The 15,803-nt window shown below is 49.7% G+C and overlaps 5 protein-coding genes across 5 annotated transcripts; 2 read left to right on the forward strand and 3 right to left on the reverse strand.

The window, feature by feature from the left end:
- Positions 1-2,393: 2,393 nt before the first annotated feature.
- BDW43DRAFT_316861 (uncharacterized protein) lies at positions 2,394-3,512 on the forward strand (the record flags this gene model as incomplete). Its single annotated transcript, XM_032048403.1, has 1 exon — positions 2,394-3,512. The coding sequence occupies one exon, from the start codon at positions 2,394-2,396 to the stop codon at positions 3,510-3,512; it is 1,119 nt and encodes a 372-aa protein (XP_031894219.1).
- A 1,074-nt stretch (positions 3,513-4,586) lies between these two features.
- Positions 4,587-5,671, reverse strand: nut2 (mediator complex subunit NUT2). Its single transcript, XM_032039750.1, has 3 exons — positions 5,373-5,671; positions 5,204-5,300; positions 4,587-5,105 (listed from the first exon to the last, which is right to left on the reverse strand). Exons 1-3 carry the CDS (start codon positions 5,401-5,403, stop codon positions 4,754-4,756), a joined length of 480 nt encoding a protein of 159 aa, XP_031894220.1. The 5' UTR covers positions 5,404-5,671; the 3' UTR covers positions 4,587-4,753.
- Positions 5,654-9,455, reverse strand: BDW43DRAFT_294284 (putative serine/threonine protein kinase). The gene is made up of 3 exons (XM_032043924.1): positions 8,069-9,455; positions 7,907-8,004; positions 5,654-7,852 (listed from the first exon to the last, which is right to left on the reverse strand). Exons 1-3 carry the CDS (start codon positions 8,955-8,957, stop codon positions 5,819-5,821), a joined length of 3,021 nt encoding a protein of 1,006 aa, XP_031894221.1. The 5' UTR covers positions 8,958-9,455; the 3' UTR covers positions 5,654-5,818.
- A 1,231-nt stretch (positions 9,456-10,686) lies between these two features.
- On the reverse strand, positions 10,687-12,665 carry BDW43DRAFT_294288 (uncharacterized protein). Its single transcript, XM_032043925.1, has one exon. The coding sequence runs from the start codon at positions 12,166-12,168 to the stop codon at positions 10,906-10,908; it is 1,263 nt and encodes a 420-aa protein (XP_031894222.1). The 5' UTR covers positions 12,169-12,665; the 3' UTR covers positions 10,687-10,905.
- Positions 12,666-14,891: 2,226 nt separating this feature from the next.
- Positions 14,892-15,694, forward strand: BDW43DRAFT_294290 (uncharacterized protein). Its single transcript, XM_032043926.1, has one exon. The coding sequence runs from the start codon at positions 15,240-15,242 to the stop codon at positions 15,510-15,512; it is 273 nt and encodes a 90-aa protein (XP_031894223.1). The 5' UTR covers positions 14,892-15,239; the 3' UTR covers positions 15,513-15,694.
- The last annotated feature ends 109 nt before the right edge of the window (positions 15,695-15,803 follow it).

Raw genomic sequence — 15,803 nt, forward strand, 5'->3', positions numbered from 1 at the left:
AAAAAAAAAAAAAAAAAAGGAAAGAAAGAAAAGAAAAGGAAAAAAAAAATTAACATCCGAGACATACTCGAAAACATTCCAACTCATCCTTGATAGGTATGAATATTAGTAGAAGGAGGTATATATTCCGGAGGTGGTATCTCTAGCCGCCGCGTAGACCCCGAGGCGTAACGCTACGGGTGGCTGAATGGCAGCCTGACTTGAGAGATTTCCCCATGGGCCGCGTTGAACGGACAACAACTTATTATGGTAGCAATCCACGAAGTTCACCAGACCTGGGGACCGGTCAATTTTGAATGGATCTTAAAGGGAATAAACCGGGTTAAAGGACAAAGTTCACGCCGTTTTCTTTTGATGAATTGTCCAGCAGAATAAAGAATGACCCTGTCAAGTGGCCAACCGTTTAGGATACGACGATTGGATACCGGGATAGAAAATACGAGGGAGTAAGAAAAGGTTTGGGGGTAGAAAAATAATAAAATAAAATGAAAAAAACAGAAAGGGAAATACCGCCCTTCCCTTTCCTTCCCCCCCTCCCCTTTACCCGCGGACCGCGCAGGTTCAGCTTAAACGGCGGGAACAAAGGGAGAACCAAGAAACGCAATTCCGTTAACTATGGGCAATAGTCTGGGGGTCGAGTTTATCGGCGTCGAACAATGAACAAACGGTTAAGAGACGGGGCGGCCAGTCCGTCGGAGCCGTTTTAGCCGTCTTGGTAAGTTGGTGGCCGGGGTTTCATTGGGTTAGCATTTTCAAAGCTGGTCCCTTAAGTGGAGGTTCCCACGGGTCAGATGAAGTCACTCTTTTCGCACGGGGGTATTCTGTAATGGAGAGAAGGGTTTGTGCTCCTCCCGTCAGAATCGGTGAGATACACTTTTTAGTCGCTTTCCTTGCCCCCGCGATATGATTTTGCCGGAGGGAGCTGTGTGTAATAGGTTGCCTTATTCCCAGTCTGTTGGGCGTGTCTTGGTTATGAGGGATTAAGGGAGCGGTTAACTGGCTAGGTCCAAATGGTGAGAAAATAAATCGGGATCCAGGAGTCAGTAGAAAAAGAACCTCGAGGATGGCGGTAATGGAATTCCGACTCTCTTTCTCTTTCTCTTTCTTTCTCTCGTCGAACGATCCCCGTCGAGTTTAGGGTTAAGGTCAATTTGACTCATTTGGAGATCCCGTGATTCGAGATTTGAGAGGCGAGGGAGATAGAAAGAGGAATGGTGTGAGACTTACTATTGGAGAACCGGAAGTACTAAACGAACCAAGAGAGAGGTACCGTATTTATATTTTTATTATTTTATTTTTTTTTTTTAAATTAAAATCCTGCCTGTGTGAAAGTGGAGACCATGACACCTGACAGAGTGAGAGTACTTGAGGTATGAAAGCTCTGGTACCTCTCCGGTCAGGTCAACAATTTAAATTTACTAATTAGGAAAACGGAACTCTTCCGATGGGGGCTTTTTTTTCCCCCAAAAAAAAGGACAAACGAAATATGATACGCGCTGTCGCTTCCACGATCTCTCAATGACATGTACATAGGCTATACAGGATCTATCCTTTGGAGGTCCAAGACAATTCTCATTACTCGTCATTACCTCAGGATGAGATGCGAAGAGAGGACATCGCGTCTTTTGTGATATCATTGGATTGGACCCTCTAAAGTGGGCGAAACCGGGTTGGATCTGTGGATGATCGTCTCTCGTACCCATTCGGTGCTTTTCTTTTTCCATCGATCGGACAATTAATTTCTCTGTCAATTTGGATCAGTCACCGGGTATGAATGGAGACACACACATACACACACACACACAGACACACCCTTTCCTGTTGGATCCATTGACAGTGCTTTCCACCTTTTAGCTGGTGTCTTCTATGATTGTGTACACCTGCATTGATCTCGATTTTGAGTAGGGCCTGTGCATGGATCCATCATAGTTCCGCGGACAAATCGATCTGAGGCTGATGGGCCTTTTTTTTTTTTTATTATTACGATTATTTTAGTTATTATTTTATTATTTTAATTTCTTCTCTCTTCTTTCATGAACTCCGTACCTAGGGATTATTATAGTTCTTCATCTCCACTCCCCAGAAATCGGCCCCAGAAAATAGGTCACAGCCTCTCACCTGACAAAGACCAGCTAGTAATCTTTCTCGTCTCTCTGGCTTCTCTTTTGCTCTCCTCACTCTTTCTCCTCTCTCTTTCCCTCTTGACTCTCTTCCTCCTCTTTCCCACTTTTACCCTATTCCTAATTGTGTTCCACAAAAGACTCCACCACCTGCTGCGACGACTTATTGTGACGGTGGATGTGGTTTCCGTATCGGTTCTTCCCCCACACGACGCTCCAAATCATGCCTCGTATCTATCCGAGCGCTTAAACGGGACGAGCCTCTAACTCGACATGGTCTCTGGGGGTAGTCCTGCACCCGGGAATGGTATCACCGGCGGTTATACAGGCAACGACATTGGCTTCAAGATCGCCATTGCGACGCTCGCCGCCGTAACCTGGTACAATGCTATCGAACTGATTATCCTCGTCTTCGTCACGTTCAGCCAATACCACGGCCTTTACTTCTGGAGTTTGTTCATCGCTTCCTCTGTCGGTCTTGTGCCCTATCAGGTCGGCTTTCTGCTAAAGTTCTTCAACTTGACCGACCAAACATGGCTATCCGTCACTTTTATCACCATCGGTTGGTGGGCAATGGTCACCGGTCAATCTCTGGTCCTCTACTCGCGACTCCATCTGGTACTGGCCAACCAACGCATCCTCCGCCGTGTACTCGCTATGATTATTGTGGATGCTATCATCCTGCACCTCCCCACCACCGTCTTTACCTATGGATCCAACCTGGCTAGCGGCCGGGTCGCCTACATCAACGGCTACAACGTCATGGAGAAGATCCAGATGACCGGGTTTTGCATCCAGGAATTCATCATCTCCGGCTTGTACATCTGGGAAACTATTCGCATGCTCCGTCTGGATCCCGACAGAGGCAAACGCAAGATCATGTACCAGCTGGTCGCCATCAACCTGGTCAGTATCCTGATGGACATCGGCCTACTGGTGATTGAGTATAAGGACATGTACATCATGGAGACGATGATCAAAGGCGTCATATATAGTATCAAACTGAAACTGGAATTCGCCGTGCTGGGCAAGTTGGTGCATCTCGTCCGCAGTCATGTCTGGAAGACAGAGTCGGTCAGCCGCCGCACGCCGGAATTCCCCGATTTTGTGGACGCAACCCGGGTCACTTCCGATCTCACACATGCCGTGCCAACCAACCGCCACCGTTCACACCCCTGGATGGACACGGACGACGTTTCGATTGCCATGTTCGAGCATTCGGGGCATTCCCGGGATCAAGAGACCGGCCACTCGGAAGTTTCTCACTCCTGGAGCGGCGAAACTCATACAAATCATCCATATCCCGATCGAGAATTGAGTCCGGTGGACTTTACCTCGCTACATCAACAGAAAAGCCTTCCATCGAGACAATCATCAGATAGCCCAGGATGACAGATCTCCAGATATCTTTTTACGCTACCCTTCCCACCCCCCCCCCCAAACCCCTGAATCTCTTTACTCCGCCCACCTCCTTGACTTCTTTAGCAGCGCCTGAGTATTGTCTGTTCTCAACGAATGACGATTTATGAGACCACGCCGTGTAAAAGTCACCTGATATACTGAGGATAGATTTGGGCAGGATAGAAGTCAAGACTGACTTCAAGCGGGACACCGTTATATACTGATACATATGGGAGGAACTCATGTATATATAAAGTATACCCCCATCGCGCCCGGCTCTCGCCATTTCTGGACGAGAGTTTGCTGTCGTGTCTAAGCACAACAGATGGGCCGTATGAGGGACAGTCGGAAAGAAGTCTTAACATAGAGGCAGTATAGGATACAACTGGAATTGACACTTCCGGTTCAAGTACATAAATTCATTTCAACATTAACTAATTAAAAAGATCATGTTACATAAGAGCAATGGGTCGACATAGCGAGGGACATCCTCGGGCAATTGTCGGAGTTGATACTTTATTGAACGATTTATGAAATGAATATCGAAACTTTTTTTCCCCCGCAGAATCCACATCTCCATTTAAATCAAGGGATGAAACTTCCCCCCACATTCCGAAAGTCAATCAAAAACCCCCAACTAATGTCTCATATATTTGAGGTTGGATGAATCATGCATTTGGTTGTCAGACTTGGATTTTTGGGCAGTCCTCCAATTCTTGCGCTCCGTTCCCTCGCTCTCCACCATGTCCGCAGCGCCCATTCACCTTCGCTTTGGGCGACCCTCCATACCACAACTACTTCTATTCGGACTGCCATGCCGCGACACAAGTACATGCAGGAGAGTCAGCTTGGAAGATGTGAGAGACTCAGACTGGTATGTACACCTCTTTCACTCTAACAGCCAGCTCATAATCCAATGGAAGCGCATTCACACCATGTTAACGATAATACTGACGCCCAGCAGAATCAAACATCTAAAAACTATGGTCCTTGACCCTCCTAAGCGTGAAACGAAATCCATCATTGCAGTAAGTCAAGTCGTCCAAAATTCTCTACAAGGTATCATCAAGCCAAATGTACAGATATACACACACACCAGCCAAGCATAAGCACATAGATCCCGTAAATTCCGCATCTCTTCCTCCTCAACCATCCATCCATCCATCCATCCATTTGAAATAACAAGCCCAACCAAAAACCCCAAACACCATAATGCACCCAAATCAAACCACTCACTCCCTCTTCCCCCCGTCCCCCTCCCCCCCTTCAACTCCCAAACTACCAAGAACCCTACTAACCTCCCCCCTAACCTCGGGCAACGCACTCCTCATCTCCCTAGCAAGCACATCCCTAAACGCCCCAAACGCCTCCCTCTTCCCTTTCAAATCCTGATTCCCCCTCTGCACAAGCTCCACAAACTCCCGCGTATAGATATCCGGGTTCCTAGCCGCATCCACATAATCAATAATCTCAGGCGGGAGTTGGATGTTCCCCAGACTTGGGTCTTGGGGGTTGGGGTTACTGTCTTCGGGCGGGTTGGCGGTGTGTGTTGAGAGGGTTTTTAGGGAGAGGGTTAGGTTTTTTCTAACCCCATTTCTTCTGGTTAGTTTTTCTGGTTTGAAGATGAAATGGAGGGAGGGGGTGGGGAGAAGATCGGGGGGTAAAGCTTGGGGGTAGGGTACATTTTCCGGACGAGTTCTTGCTGGGTTTCTGGGCCGAGGTAGCCGTGGACTGCGGATTGGATTTCGAAAAGGTGGTGGATTATTTCTTTTAGGTCGGCTTTTGGTTTTTTGGGGGGGACTTGTGTTAGTTTGAGTGAAGGTGTTAGTGTTTGTGTGTGGAGGGACTTACTGTCGACTTGGTTGAGGGTTATGGGGGCCATTGTGGGGGATATGTGTTGATTGATTGTATGGTTTGGAGATGGTGATGATGTTGGATTGATTGGAATCTAGACTTTTTTTTTTTGAGCCGCAGTGGAGACTTCAAAGTTGGTCTGGGGGAGTCTAACCGGATTTGGCAGTCTTATCGTTCAGGCTCAAATGTGTTTTACTCTCAGTTTCACTTTTCAATCTTAATTTCAGTCGCTTTCTATCTTTCACTTATGATGTATGTAAAAAAAATTTCCAAACTCACGCAAGTCTCCAATATTCAGAGAATATAGATATAGATATATATATACGTATAGAACAAAATTAGTCCACAGAGTCTATAGAACCCATACACACACACGCACATGCCAAGCGATTATCGCACCAACAGCCCCTGACGCTCGAACAGAAACAATGGACAACTAAAAATTACACCTCCTTCGTCCGAAGACTAGGTAGATTTGGTATCTCGATCTCCGTTTCTACCATCTCTAATCCCGACAGGCTCGGAAACCGCCGACTGAAGTTGGCCTCCCAATCCTCGCTTGGACTAGTAGGCGTGGCCTGGCTGCGGTCGCTGACCGGCGGCGCCCCCGGGCCCCGAGCTTGTAGGCTCTTGGGCTTGGGAGGGGCAGCTGGACGAGACGGCCCCGTGCGCTGTGATTGGGCATAGCCGCTGGATGCCGTCTCTTGGGTAGGCAGGTTGGGCGTCTCCCACCGATCCTTCACAGGCGACGCTTGCCCCTGTTGCGATCCATACATAGGTGCTGCCGTTCGCGTATTAATCCGCGGGGCCGGAAGAGGCTCATTCTGCTTTGCCGGCAAAGCAGCGCTGGGCTCCTCCGTGAACCGGCCGTAGCCTGTGGCTGTCTTGGGAGCGGGCGCCGATTTGCTGCTTTCCTCTAAGAATGTCTGCACCCGGTTCTGTATCGACTGCGACCGCGTATCGGGCCCTGGCCGCCAGCCCCCCTCACCCCGCTCCGCTACCTGACGACGATACTCCGCAGCGGCGTTGGCGACGCGCTTCTCCTCCTGGGAGAGACGTCTGCGCTCAAGCTCGCGACGCATCTCAGGGGAGATGTCATCGTTCTCGGGGTCACTTAATTCAGCAGGCGGCTCCACTAGTTCCGAAGAAGTCACCGCCAGGGGCTGTTTTGGTTCTTCTGCCGCGGGTGACTGAGCCTTGGATTCCTGGTTGCTCTGCTCGAACCGGCGGAATGCGTCACCGAACCGACCAGCAAACAATGTCTTGGTTCCGGAGAGTGACAATGTAGATAGACTTGACCGCTTGATGTGCTTGGAGCTCGTACTGTACCGTTTCTCTTTCTTCCGGTTGCTCTCCTCTTCTCTCGCTCGCAGATAATCGATGTCTGAAGAAATATTAGCCCGATCATAGCTCTGGTCTGTCTCCGTCCGCGCATGCTGCAGCGGTGCACCCATATCGTATGCGGGTCTGGGGATATCGAGGGAGGAGCGTGCGCTTTCGGACCCGCGGGAGAAGTCAAACTTGGAAGTTGCCTGAACAGACAACGGGCGGGCCTTGCTGTTCGCCGACTTGGACCGACCCGTGATCTCATCCAACTCGAGATTTGACGGTCGCATGCCCTCCAAGGAAGGCCTCGACGAAGAGGACGACAGATCGGAAATCCTGTCTGCAGAAGTTCTTGGATCCACGGATGGCCTCGTGGGGGACGGAGGGTTGATGGACCGAGAAGCCTTCTTGTCACTCTCAGAGGACCACGGTTGACTAGAGGACCGACGTTGATGGTCTGACGAAGGGAATCGAAAGATGGGACGGCTGGATGGCTTCAACTCCGGTACAGTTGGCGTTTCTGGTGGCGAGGTCATCGTGCCTGTGGATACCATGGTGGGCTTCTGCGGCACAGGTTGATACAGGGGTACCTGCGGCTGCTGAGGCTCCTCGCGATATTGATTGAAAGACTCGGCAGGTCGGGTCTTGATCTGAGACGTATGAGGTTTCTGTGCTGGTGTTTCGGGAGCTTGCTCATTCGCCGCGGGAGACGGGCGTTTGGCAAAGGCATCGTCGGCAAGGGCGTTTGTGAGCCTCTTCGCAAGATCATTATCCTCTTGCTTCGTCTCGGAGAACGCTGCCTCAAAGTCGAACTTTCCACCTTTCTCATGTAGAATATCGAATTGATCCAACGAAGGGAACCGATTCGAAAATTCGTCCGTAGAGTTCTGGGACCTGTTGGCCCCACCGTCTAGGGCAGCGAAAGGGTCTGTGGAGGTGTTGCGGAACGGGGATGGACTTGGCTTTGCAGAAGTATGCTGGGAATTGGTCGACTTGGTCGGCCGCCCGCGTCGCATGGGGGCGATCTCGGGAATAATTTGAGTCTCCTGGACCGGCGGAGAGAACACCGCGCCCACTTGTGGCGCCTCAGTCGGGGAAGGCGGTAATTCCTGATAGCGGCGGGCTTCCGACTTAGACCGATGCGCATAGATCTAGCACGAGTAAGAGACTGAGTACTGAATCCAGCGACTAAAAAAGATACTCACATCTCGAATTGGAACATCCTTTCCTTGCATGTGGCAGACTTCTCGCACAACCTCATAGATATTGGGACGCTTCTGCGGGTGTTCCTTCAACATCCACGCTATGTCGAAGTCAGTTCTATCGCTTGACCACCGGCAAGTTCCGCTCAAAGGATATAGACTTACCAATGAGCATCCTAAGACGATCCGAGAAAACCGGATAACTAGGGAATTTGTAGGTTGCGTTCAGAATGGCCATCTGTCCCACTTCTTCGAACGGAGTTGTATAGTAGCACAACTTGTATAGAAGTACTCCCAGCGCCCAAATATCACTCTTCTCGTCAATAGGCTGCTTCCGATAGACATCGATCATCTCCGGACTCCGGTACTGCAGCGTCGTGTGCTTCTGCACATCGTCCTCGATCAGGCGACCCTCCGCGGCCGAGGTCGCTGCTGGACGAGGGGGTGCCGTAGATCCGAAATCGCACAGCTTGTAGACACTCGAGGTACCGTGACGAGATATGAGAACGTTCTCCACCTTCAGATCCCGGTGCAACAACGGGGGTTTCAGATAGTGCATGCAAGCCACGCCCTCGGCTACATCCGAGAAGATCTGAATAATTTCTGGTTCGGTTAAGCGATGCTGCAAGCGTGTATTCATGAAGTCGATTAGGCCTCCGCCCGAGCAGAACTCCATGAGCAGGAACACCTCATACCCGCCGCCTCGGAGCTGAGACGCATGCGAGTCGAAATATTTCACGATGTGCCGGTGTCCCTTCAATTTCTTCATTGTTTCGACTTCCGTCCGCATATTGGCGAGCGCCGCTTTGTCCGGAACCGCAACCCGCTTCAGCACCGCCCTATCTGTACCATCTACGGGCTGTGGGAGACGCACGACGTACACATGGGCAAATCCACCTTCGGAGAGGTACTTTTCGACGACCACGCGATGATTGCCGACCTGGACCTTGGTTCCTGGTAGGAAGGTGCCTGCCGGGGCGTTCACTGCAGCCAACGGATTGTACGATGGAATCGGCCTATGAGAGGCCGCATGGCTCTGATAGGATTGGGACATGGTGATTGGGGTGGCCCTCGAGGGGCGAGGTTGAAATTGCCGGTCTTGTACTAAGTTATCGTCACAGCATAGAGAGAATTATTAGGGACCAGGACAGGGGGAGGAGCCGGACGTTAATAAGTCGACTTATACAGAGGACAGTTGGCGGCGGGGAGGTGGATAGGAGGAGGCGGTGATTTGAGGGGGGGAGAAGGTTGGTACCTGACTGGACCCCCAACAAAAGGAGGGTACCGGTGAGTTGGCAGGAAGACGACAAGGAGGATGAAGTATTCCAGAAGGACAGGAGGAGATTGGAACCAACACAGTGCTGAGAGAGAGGAGGAAAGAGCTCCGACTGACCAGCAGTGATACCTTGATTCACTTAACTTGGTTGGTCCTTCAGTCACGGGCGTTTCCCCGATCGCTGACTCAGCGCCGGCGATCTCCAGGTTTTCCCCATAATATTCTTGCTTCTTCTTCTCTTCTTTTATATACGGTCGATTATGCGAAGGATACAGAGACCCTTTTATATATCTTCTGTTCAATAATGACTACCCCCTGTTTCAACTCTTATTCTCCCCTTAAAGGATGGTCGCCCATTTATCACCCTTCAGGAACAATGCATGACCTCGGTCACGGGAACCCTGGGAATGCCGATGGTTCGGCCATGGAAAGCATGCTCTAACCCTCTTGAATCCAAATTTTTCCTATCATCGAGGTAGGTATCCATGCGGCGCAGTTGCTCTCTCATGTACATCATCCCATCTTTACTTTCTTTATCCGAGAGATTATTCGGCCAGAGGTAGGGCTTTACAATAACACTTAGTCTGTGTACTTCATTCGCCAACCGAGACTCCAAGCGAGACATTCCATTCAAATACCTTTGATACTAGTCGGGTGGTCGGCAATCATACGACCACCCCATTCCAGAGGTCACATCTTGACAATTAAATGCCGTCCCGAGGTCAAACTCCTCGCTCGGATCAAGGCGGCCGTCCCGACCAACAAATGATGTGACTGCCTAGATCTGCGCCGGCAAATATGGCTCCGGCTACCGACAGCCCTAGCAGTGGCCCAACGCTGATCAAGGTCGATACCATGCTAACACGGGAGCCGATCTTGCTGTTGTCCCCGGTCAACGGCAACGCGGTGGTACCGGCAAACAGGCCCGTGGCGGCTGCGAAAGCAAGTCTGTAGAATACGGCAAGGATGTATAGCTCAGCGACGCTATGCATATCGGCTGAGCAGTAAATTAAGATCCCGGGGGGGGGAGGGGCGGGGGCAACCCAGGGTATAAAGCTATTTAGTGGGCGAATATATTAGCTCGCAGGATATTTGCAGGGTGCACGAATTATGCCAGCGCATTGATGATGATACTAAGGTTGCCCCTGGAAGCCTGCGAGAGTTCTAGCTCCTCAGTGGCCTAGACTTATATTTTGGATCAATCAGTCAAAGTGCGGAAACTGGAAGTTTACGCACATAGAATAATATAAAGAAAGAAGTCCTATACAGTAGGAAAATCTTAAATGTGAAGAACTAGCCAACTAGAGCTTGACACGACTTGATATTGAAATCTCCATGGCGCTTTCCATCAGACAATGATCTCGAGTCCAAACGCCGAGTTCATGGTCTAGTATTGGCCTCACACTCTCTATAAACAATAGCTACGATCATGTCAGGTTGATGGAGGTATGGCCTAACCGCTCCGGCTGGGAGCAGGCGGCTATATAAGAAAGGGTTTGTTTCAATATGAACTTCCGGGCTGCATTATATACAAATAGAGATATATGTGGATAGCAATAAATCGTCAACTTCATGAGCAATCAACAACAGGGGGAATCTCTGTACAAACGAACGTCGAGTCGTCAATGACACTATGCAAGGCTGGAGCTTGAGATAACGTCGCGCTATGTGTGATATGGGGAATGATATGTAGCGTAAAGCAGGAATCGAAGATCACCCGGGCGAATTAGATATATCCAAGGTTTCCGAGTATTGAGCGGCCCTCATTGGCCGATAGATTCGTCACTCCTAGGGACCGAGCTAGCGAGCTCTTTCGAAGCCGCTGGAGTCCAATACCCACCTTCCAACCTTCTGTTTCTTCCAAGATGAAGAGATATTTCCGTCCTTCCTGGTCACGTATGCTAGCTCGTAGTACATGGAGCCCCTGCTTCTCAGAATGGGGTCCTGGCGGCGCAAGGCGACATTTGTTCTTGCATACTTTCAACAAATTCACCAGGTACGCATCGGACTCCCCCGAGGTTGGTCCTTCATCCCGTCGGCCAAAGAATGAGCTCTGCTTGGGTGGGTTGTGCTTTTGAGAGGCATATTGTGGGCACCACACCTCCGTCAATTTTATCGTCCACGCCTTCACGTCCCACTCTCGCTGACCCACCCCCCGGATATCATCATCAATAAACAGCCCTTCAGTAGTGATGCGCAGAACCAGACCATCCGACACCAGTCCCTGTCCAGAGACTAGTTGAGCTGCTGGGGTCTTGATAAACGCATTGTTGAACTCGAAAACAGCCTTGATAACAATCTTATCAGGGTCTTTAGTTTCATACCGTCCTCTAGTTGATGGTGGAGGCGAAGTCCGAGCCGTAGATTGCGAAGGGGCATAAGATGATTCGGAGTACGCTGATGAGCTTGACGTACCCCCATATGGCCGCCTAGGTCTGTCATATGGTCGAAAGGAATATGCATCGTCTTGGTCGGCGGACGTCGTAGTCCGTGCCCCAGAAGGAGGCGGCTTCTTCGGTGATGGAGTTCGGGGAGGGACCGATGCGCTCCCTGCTTTCTCCCTGGCTGCCTTCGCGGCGGCCTCCTTCGCTGCTGCTTCTTGTGCATCTTTGGCCTTTTTCTCGGCATACTTCTTTGCCGCGGCCTCTTTGAGGGCTGCAAATTTGGCATCAGCCTCCTTTTTCGCGGCAGCTTTCGCGGCGGCTTCCTTCTCTGCAGCTTCCTTCTCCGCCTTGGCTCTGGCTTCAGCAGCTTCCCGTTCAGCCTTTTCTTTCGCTTCCGCAGCGGCTTTCGCTTCTTTTTCGCGGATCTCGGCTGCTTCCTTCTCAGCACGCTCTCGTGCCTCCTTCGCTGCTGCTTCTCTGGCAGCAGCCATCTCTTTCTCGAACTGCTCCCTACGCTCACGCAGTTCCTTCTCCATTGCCTCGCGATCGCGCTGTCGTTGTTTTTCTCGTTGGTCAGCCTCTCTCTTCCGCTTGAATTCCTCCATCTTCCGACGAAGCTCTTCCTTTCGCCTCGTTTCTTCACGGGCCTTTTCTTCACGTTCCTTTTCTGCACGAGCCTTCTCTTCGCGGGCCCTTTCCTCTCGAGCTCTTTCCTCTCGAGCTCTCTCCTCCCGAGCTCTCTCCTCCCGAGCTCTCTTCTCGCGGACACGCTCTTCTTGAGCCTTTTCTTCTCTAGCTTTCTCTTCTCGGGCTCTTTCTTCACGAGCTTTTGCTTCTTGTCGGGCCTTCTCCTCGGCCCTCGCCGAGTCGGATCTATTTGGCCCTGGACCAGCGTTAGGAGGGGGTGTCTGAGGCGGAGGACCGGCACCATACTGATTCCCAGGCGGAGGATCTCCATAGTTTCCTCCAGGATTTCCCCGTTGTCCACCAGCGTTACCACTGAAGTTCGATCCGCGAGCATAAGCCCCTCCAGCACCCCCAGCGCCAGAACCACGCCTAGGCCCCCACCGCTCTTTTCCACCGGATTGCGAGCTGCCAAATCCAGCTTGGTACACGCCAAATCCCCATCCCGCTATCCCAACACCAATCCCCAAAAGACCGATCCCCATTCCTCCTCCGCCTCCGCCACCGCTCGCGGCAGCAGCTATATACCATGTTCTCACGACAGGAGATATAAATGACCATATAAGGACAACGAATAAGGTGCATACGGAGCCAGCGATGAAGCTATTTCGCTGACATTGTAGAGAAGGGAGGTATAGAAATCCCGATCCGGAAGAGTGTGGTGGGATGACGAAGATGTCATAATTTCCTTCGGGGAGGTCCGATGCCTTCCGGTACTCCTCACCATAGGTGGTATTCGGTTTCTCGCCGTGAGGGGGAGGAGGGGGTGGAGGACCATCCATGTCGAGGTGGTTCGATTAGTTCGCAAACGGACTGTCTAGGATTTGCGTTTGCGGGTTCCCAGCAAGGCCCGGGAATCCCTTGTAATTTCGTGTGCTATAGATATAGTGTTCGTGTCTGGCGCGTAAACTGCGATATATAGATCATATTCAATGCGACATCAAATAGGCGCTGAGGCACCGGCACTCAGCGCTGGCCTGGAAGAGATCTGGTGTGAGTATTCGACTCGAAACCCCATGAACGGTATTCTCGGAGTCGTACCTAATCTCGATTCTTTCTCTCGGAAAGGGGAATGTCAAGGTGACAGAAAAAAGAAATACAAAATAAGCAACGATAAAATTAAACTCCAAGGTCGAGAGGAGAGGAAAGGTAGGATGAAAGTGAAAACAAAACAAGCGGCAAGTAAAACCCGAGAGGGTGTGATGATTGTCCGCTTGGTTTTAGGTCCGCGTCCGCTGAACCTTGCAGGCAAACGGTTGCCCTGAAAGGAGATGGAATTGACGGTCAGAAGAACTACTGCTGTGTAACGCCAAATGAATGGTATTTCGTGCCTTCCTTTTGCTTTTATTTTTCCTTTGCGCTCTAATTCTTTTGGATCACGACAGGTGTTGCTATTGTGATTGAGTTTGTTTACCATAGATGGTTGCGCTATAGGTATGGGGGTGCTTACGAACTAGCACGGTAGAGTGCCTCTTTTTCTGCTAGTCTTATGTTGGAAATTAGGTCCATTTGATATGTAATTTGGCTCTTGGATTTGAGACTTATAGTTCATGTTCAATTGCGATTCATTCTTATCAGTCTTTGGCTTTCTAAAATGCCAACAGTAGTTCCACACTGAATCTGTTACCCGCACATATTTGGCTGAGACATCAGGTCCTTTTCTGGACAATTTTACTGGGTTCAGTCTATGGGGCGAGAGAGACTGGAGTATACTATCATAATAACATTTACTTGATCATATTCGCTCGGGTTGTTTGCTTGAGAATCTTGTCTGTCCATCTCCATAGTACAACCTCCACTTTGTTTGTTTTGATTTTCCTGCTTGAGTCTTAGCGTGGGGCTTGGTTCTTGCGGGCTGTTCATTGGCCAGACTTATCAGATGCCGATGATCTCCTTATGTAAGATCATCCCTCGGAGATACAATGATCCGCATAAATTCCTTAACCTAGAGCCGTGAGGTACTAAATTTAGTTCACCTTGACTTCCTTTTACTATCACCTTCAGTTTCCTTCAATTTCAAAATAGGGTTTCGCCGAGTATATCACTAGAAATAGATCATGCAATGCGTAATCAATAAATGGATTATGTGGCAAGACTGTACCTCCCCATTTGTATGTGCAATATTCAAGTATCATCGTGAATAAGTACAACATTTTACAGCTTCTAGCAAGATAATCCATGCACTAAAGGCCTTCTTGCTGTCTATAAAGGAGCCAATAACCCCCTCTTTAACCTGCTGTACTTTCCTTCCTCCTTACCCCTTTAAATCAAGTCATGAGTTGGGCAATGTGTTCCCGCACATTATCCCGGCATGCTCTCCTTCAGTGTATATCCTTCCAATCCATGAGTATCATAGTCTATAAAGCTTCAAGAATATAATCGTACATACGTCCATTCTCATCACAAGCTTTTTACCAAGACCTTGTGTTCTCTAGGACCCGAGCCAGCCTCTCCCAAAGCCTTCCACCCTTCGACGTCTCGCCAAACCTTCCAAGTCTCCTGACAGTCCTGCTTGGATCTCAAGTGGAAACATTCACACCGTCTTCAACCACAATTAGATTGACATGCGCTCGACCAGACGGCATTCCTCATCATAGTCCCAACAACTGGATCGCTCCATCTTCGTCAGCTACGATGTTTGTAGGGATATCTTCCCGGTGTCGTTGCTTCATTTACCAGACGGTATAGTTCTTCACATTGCAGATCATTTCCAAGAACTAGACGCTAACTTACCCTACCTTTACGTGTGTAACTTACATACCTCAAAATCAGCATTATTTTGCGCCGCGGGGGACCAGCCGGATCAGCACTACCGAGATTCTCACCTAGCGAGCAGTCGATATTAAAGATGATGTTAGCCTTGATGCCAAAGACGATAATGGTGTCTCTCCACTATTCCATGCTCTCAGAAACAACTGCAAAAGACTCCATCCAAAATGAGCTTTGAACCGTTCGAAAGACAGAACAGGGTTACAATTGAACCCCTGGGGGGATGACCCATCACAACAAGTGGAAGGACGATGATATTGTACGTGAAATTGTCACTTACACCCCGACTAAAGTCAAAGATCTTTTGGATCGAGAAGAAGCTCCTACCTTTCAGGACATATTGAGTCCTCCATGGAAAAGTGATTGTCGGCATTGCGGTGCCTATCTGAAGCTCATTTACAGAGATGAAAATGACCCAACTGCTCTCAATCACTATGCTTATGTCGGCTCGGCGACCTCTTGGCTACATGGTTATGGAGAATCCTGTTTCTATTGAACACAAGACAAAACAGAAACAGCTTATAGTCTCGACAGCAGTGATCCTAGTTGTCCACCAAGAGTATAGTTCATGTCAGGTACTTTACTTAACCAGAACCCGGGGATATGGAGGCCTCCGATCTATTCATGACCCGATTAGACTAATCTATGGTCCCTCAGGGACTGGGAAAACACTAGTAAAGATAACCTTGACAGATGGTTCTAACGAAGTCTTGTGGGCCTTTTGGTTCTGCCCTGGCCATTCGCACTGGACCATTTCATTGACATGGAGTACCTCTATGCGGCAGTG

This window comes from Aspergillus alliaceus (assembly GCF_009176365.1).
Source record: "Aspergillus alliaceus strain CBS 536.65 unplaced genomic scaffold BDW43scaffold_87, whole genome shotgun sequence".
In the NCBI taxonomy this organism is placed as follows: Eukaryota; Fungi; Ascomycota; class Eurotiomycetes; order Eurotiales; family Aspergillaceae; genus Aspergillus; species Aspergillus alliaceus.

Bases quoted from the DNA above. Each gene is read 5' to 3' on its own strand.
- BDW43DRAFT_294288 (XM_032043925.1), bottom strand. From the start codon at position 12,168: ATGGAGGAATTCAAGCGGAAGAGAGAGGCTGACCAACGAGAAAAACAA.
- BDW43DRAFT_294290 (XM_032043926.1), top strand. From the start codon at position 15,240: ATGACCCATCACAACAAGTGGAAGGACGATGATATTGTACGTGAAATT.
- BDW43DRAFT_294284 (XM_032043924.1), bottom strand. From the start codon at position 8,957: ATGTCCCAATCCTATCAGAGCCATGCGGCCTCTCATAGGCCGATTCCA. The intron at 8,005-8,068 runs GTAAGTCTATAT...ACTTCGACATAG, and splicing joins TCGTCTTAGGATGCTCATTG to CGTGGATGTTGAAGGAACAC. The intron at 7,853-7,906 runs GTGAGTATCTTT...TACTCGTGCTAG, and splicing joins AGGATGTTCCAATTCGAGAT to ATCTATGCGCATCGGTCTAA.
- nut2 (XM_032039750.1), bottom strand. From the start codon at position 5,403: ATGGCCCCCATAACCCTCAACCAAGTCGACA. The intron at 5,301-5,372 runs GTAAGTCCCTCC...AAAAACCAAAAG, and splicing joins AACCCTCAACCAAGTCGACA to CCGACCTAAAAGAAATAATC. The intron at 5,106-5,203 runs GTACCCTACCCC...AAATGGGGTTAG, and splicing joins CAAGAACTCGTCCGGAAAAT to AAAAAACCTAACCCTCTCCC.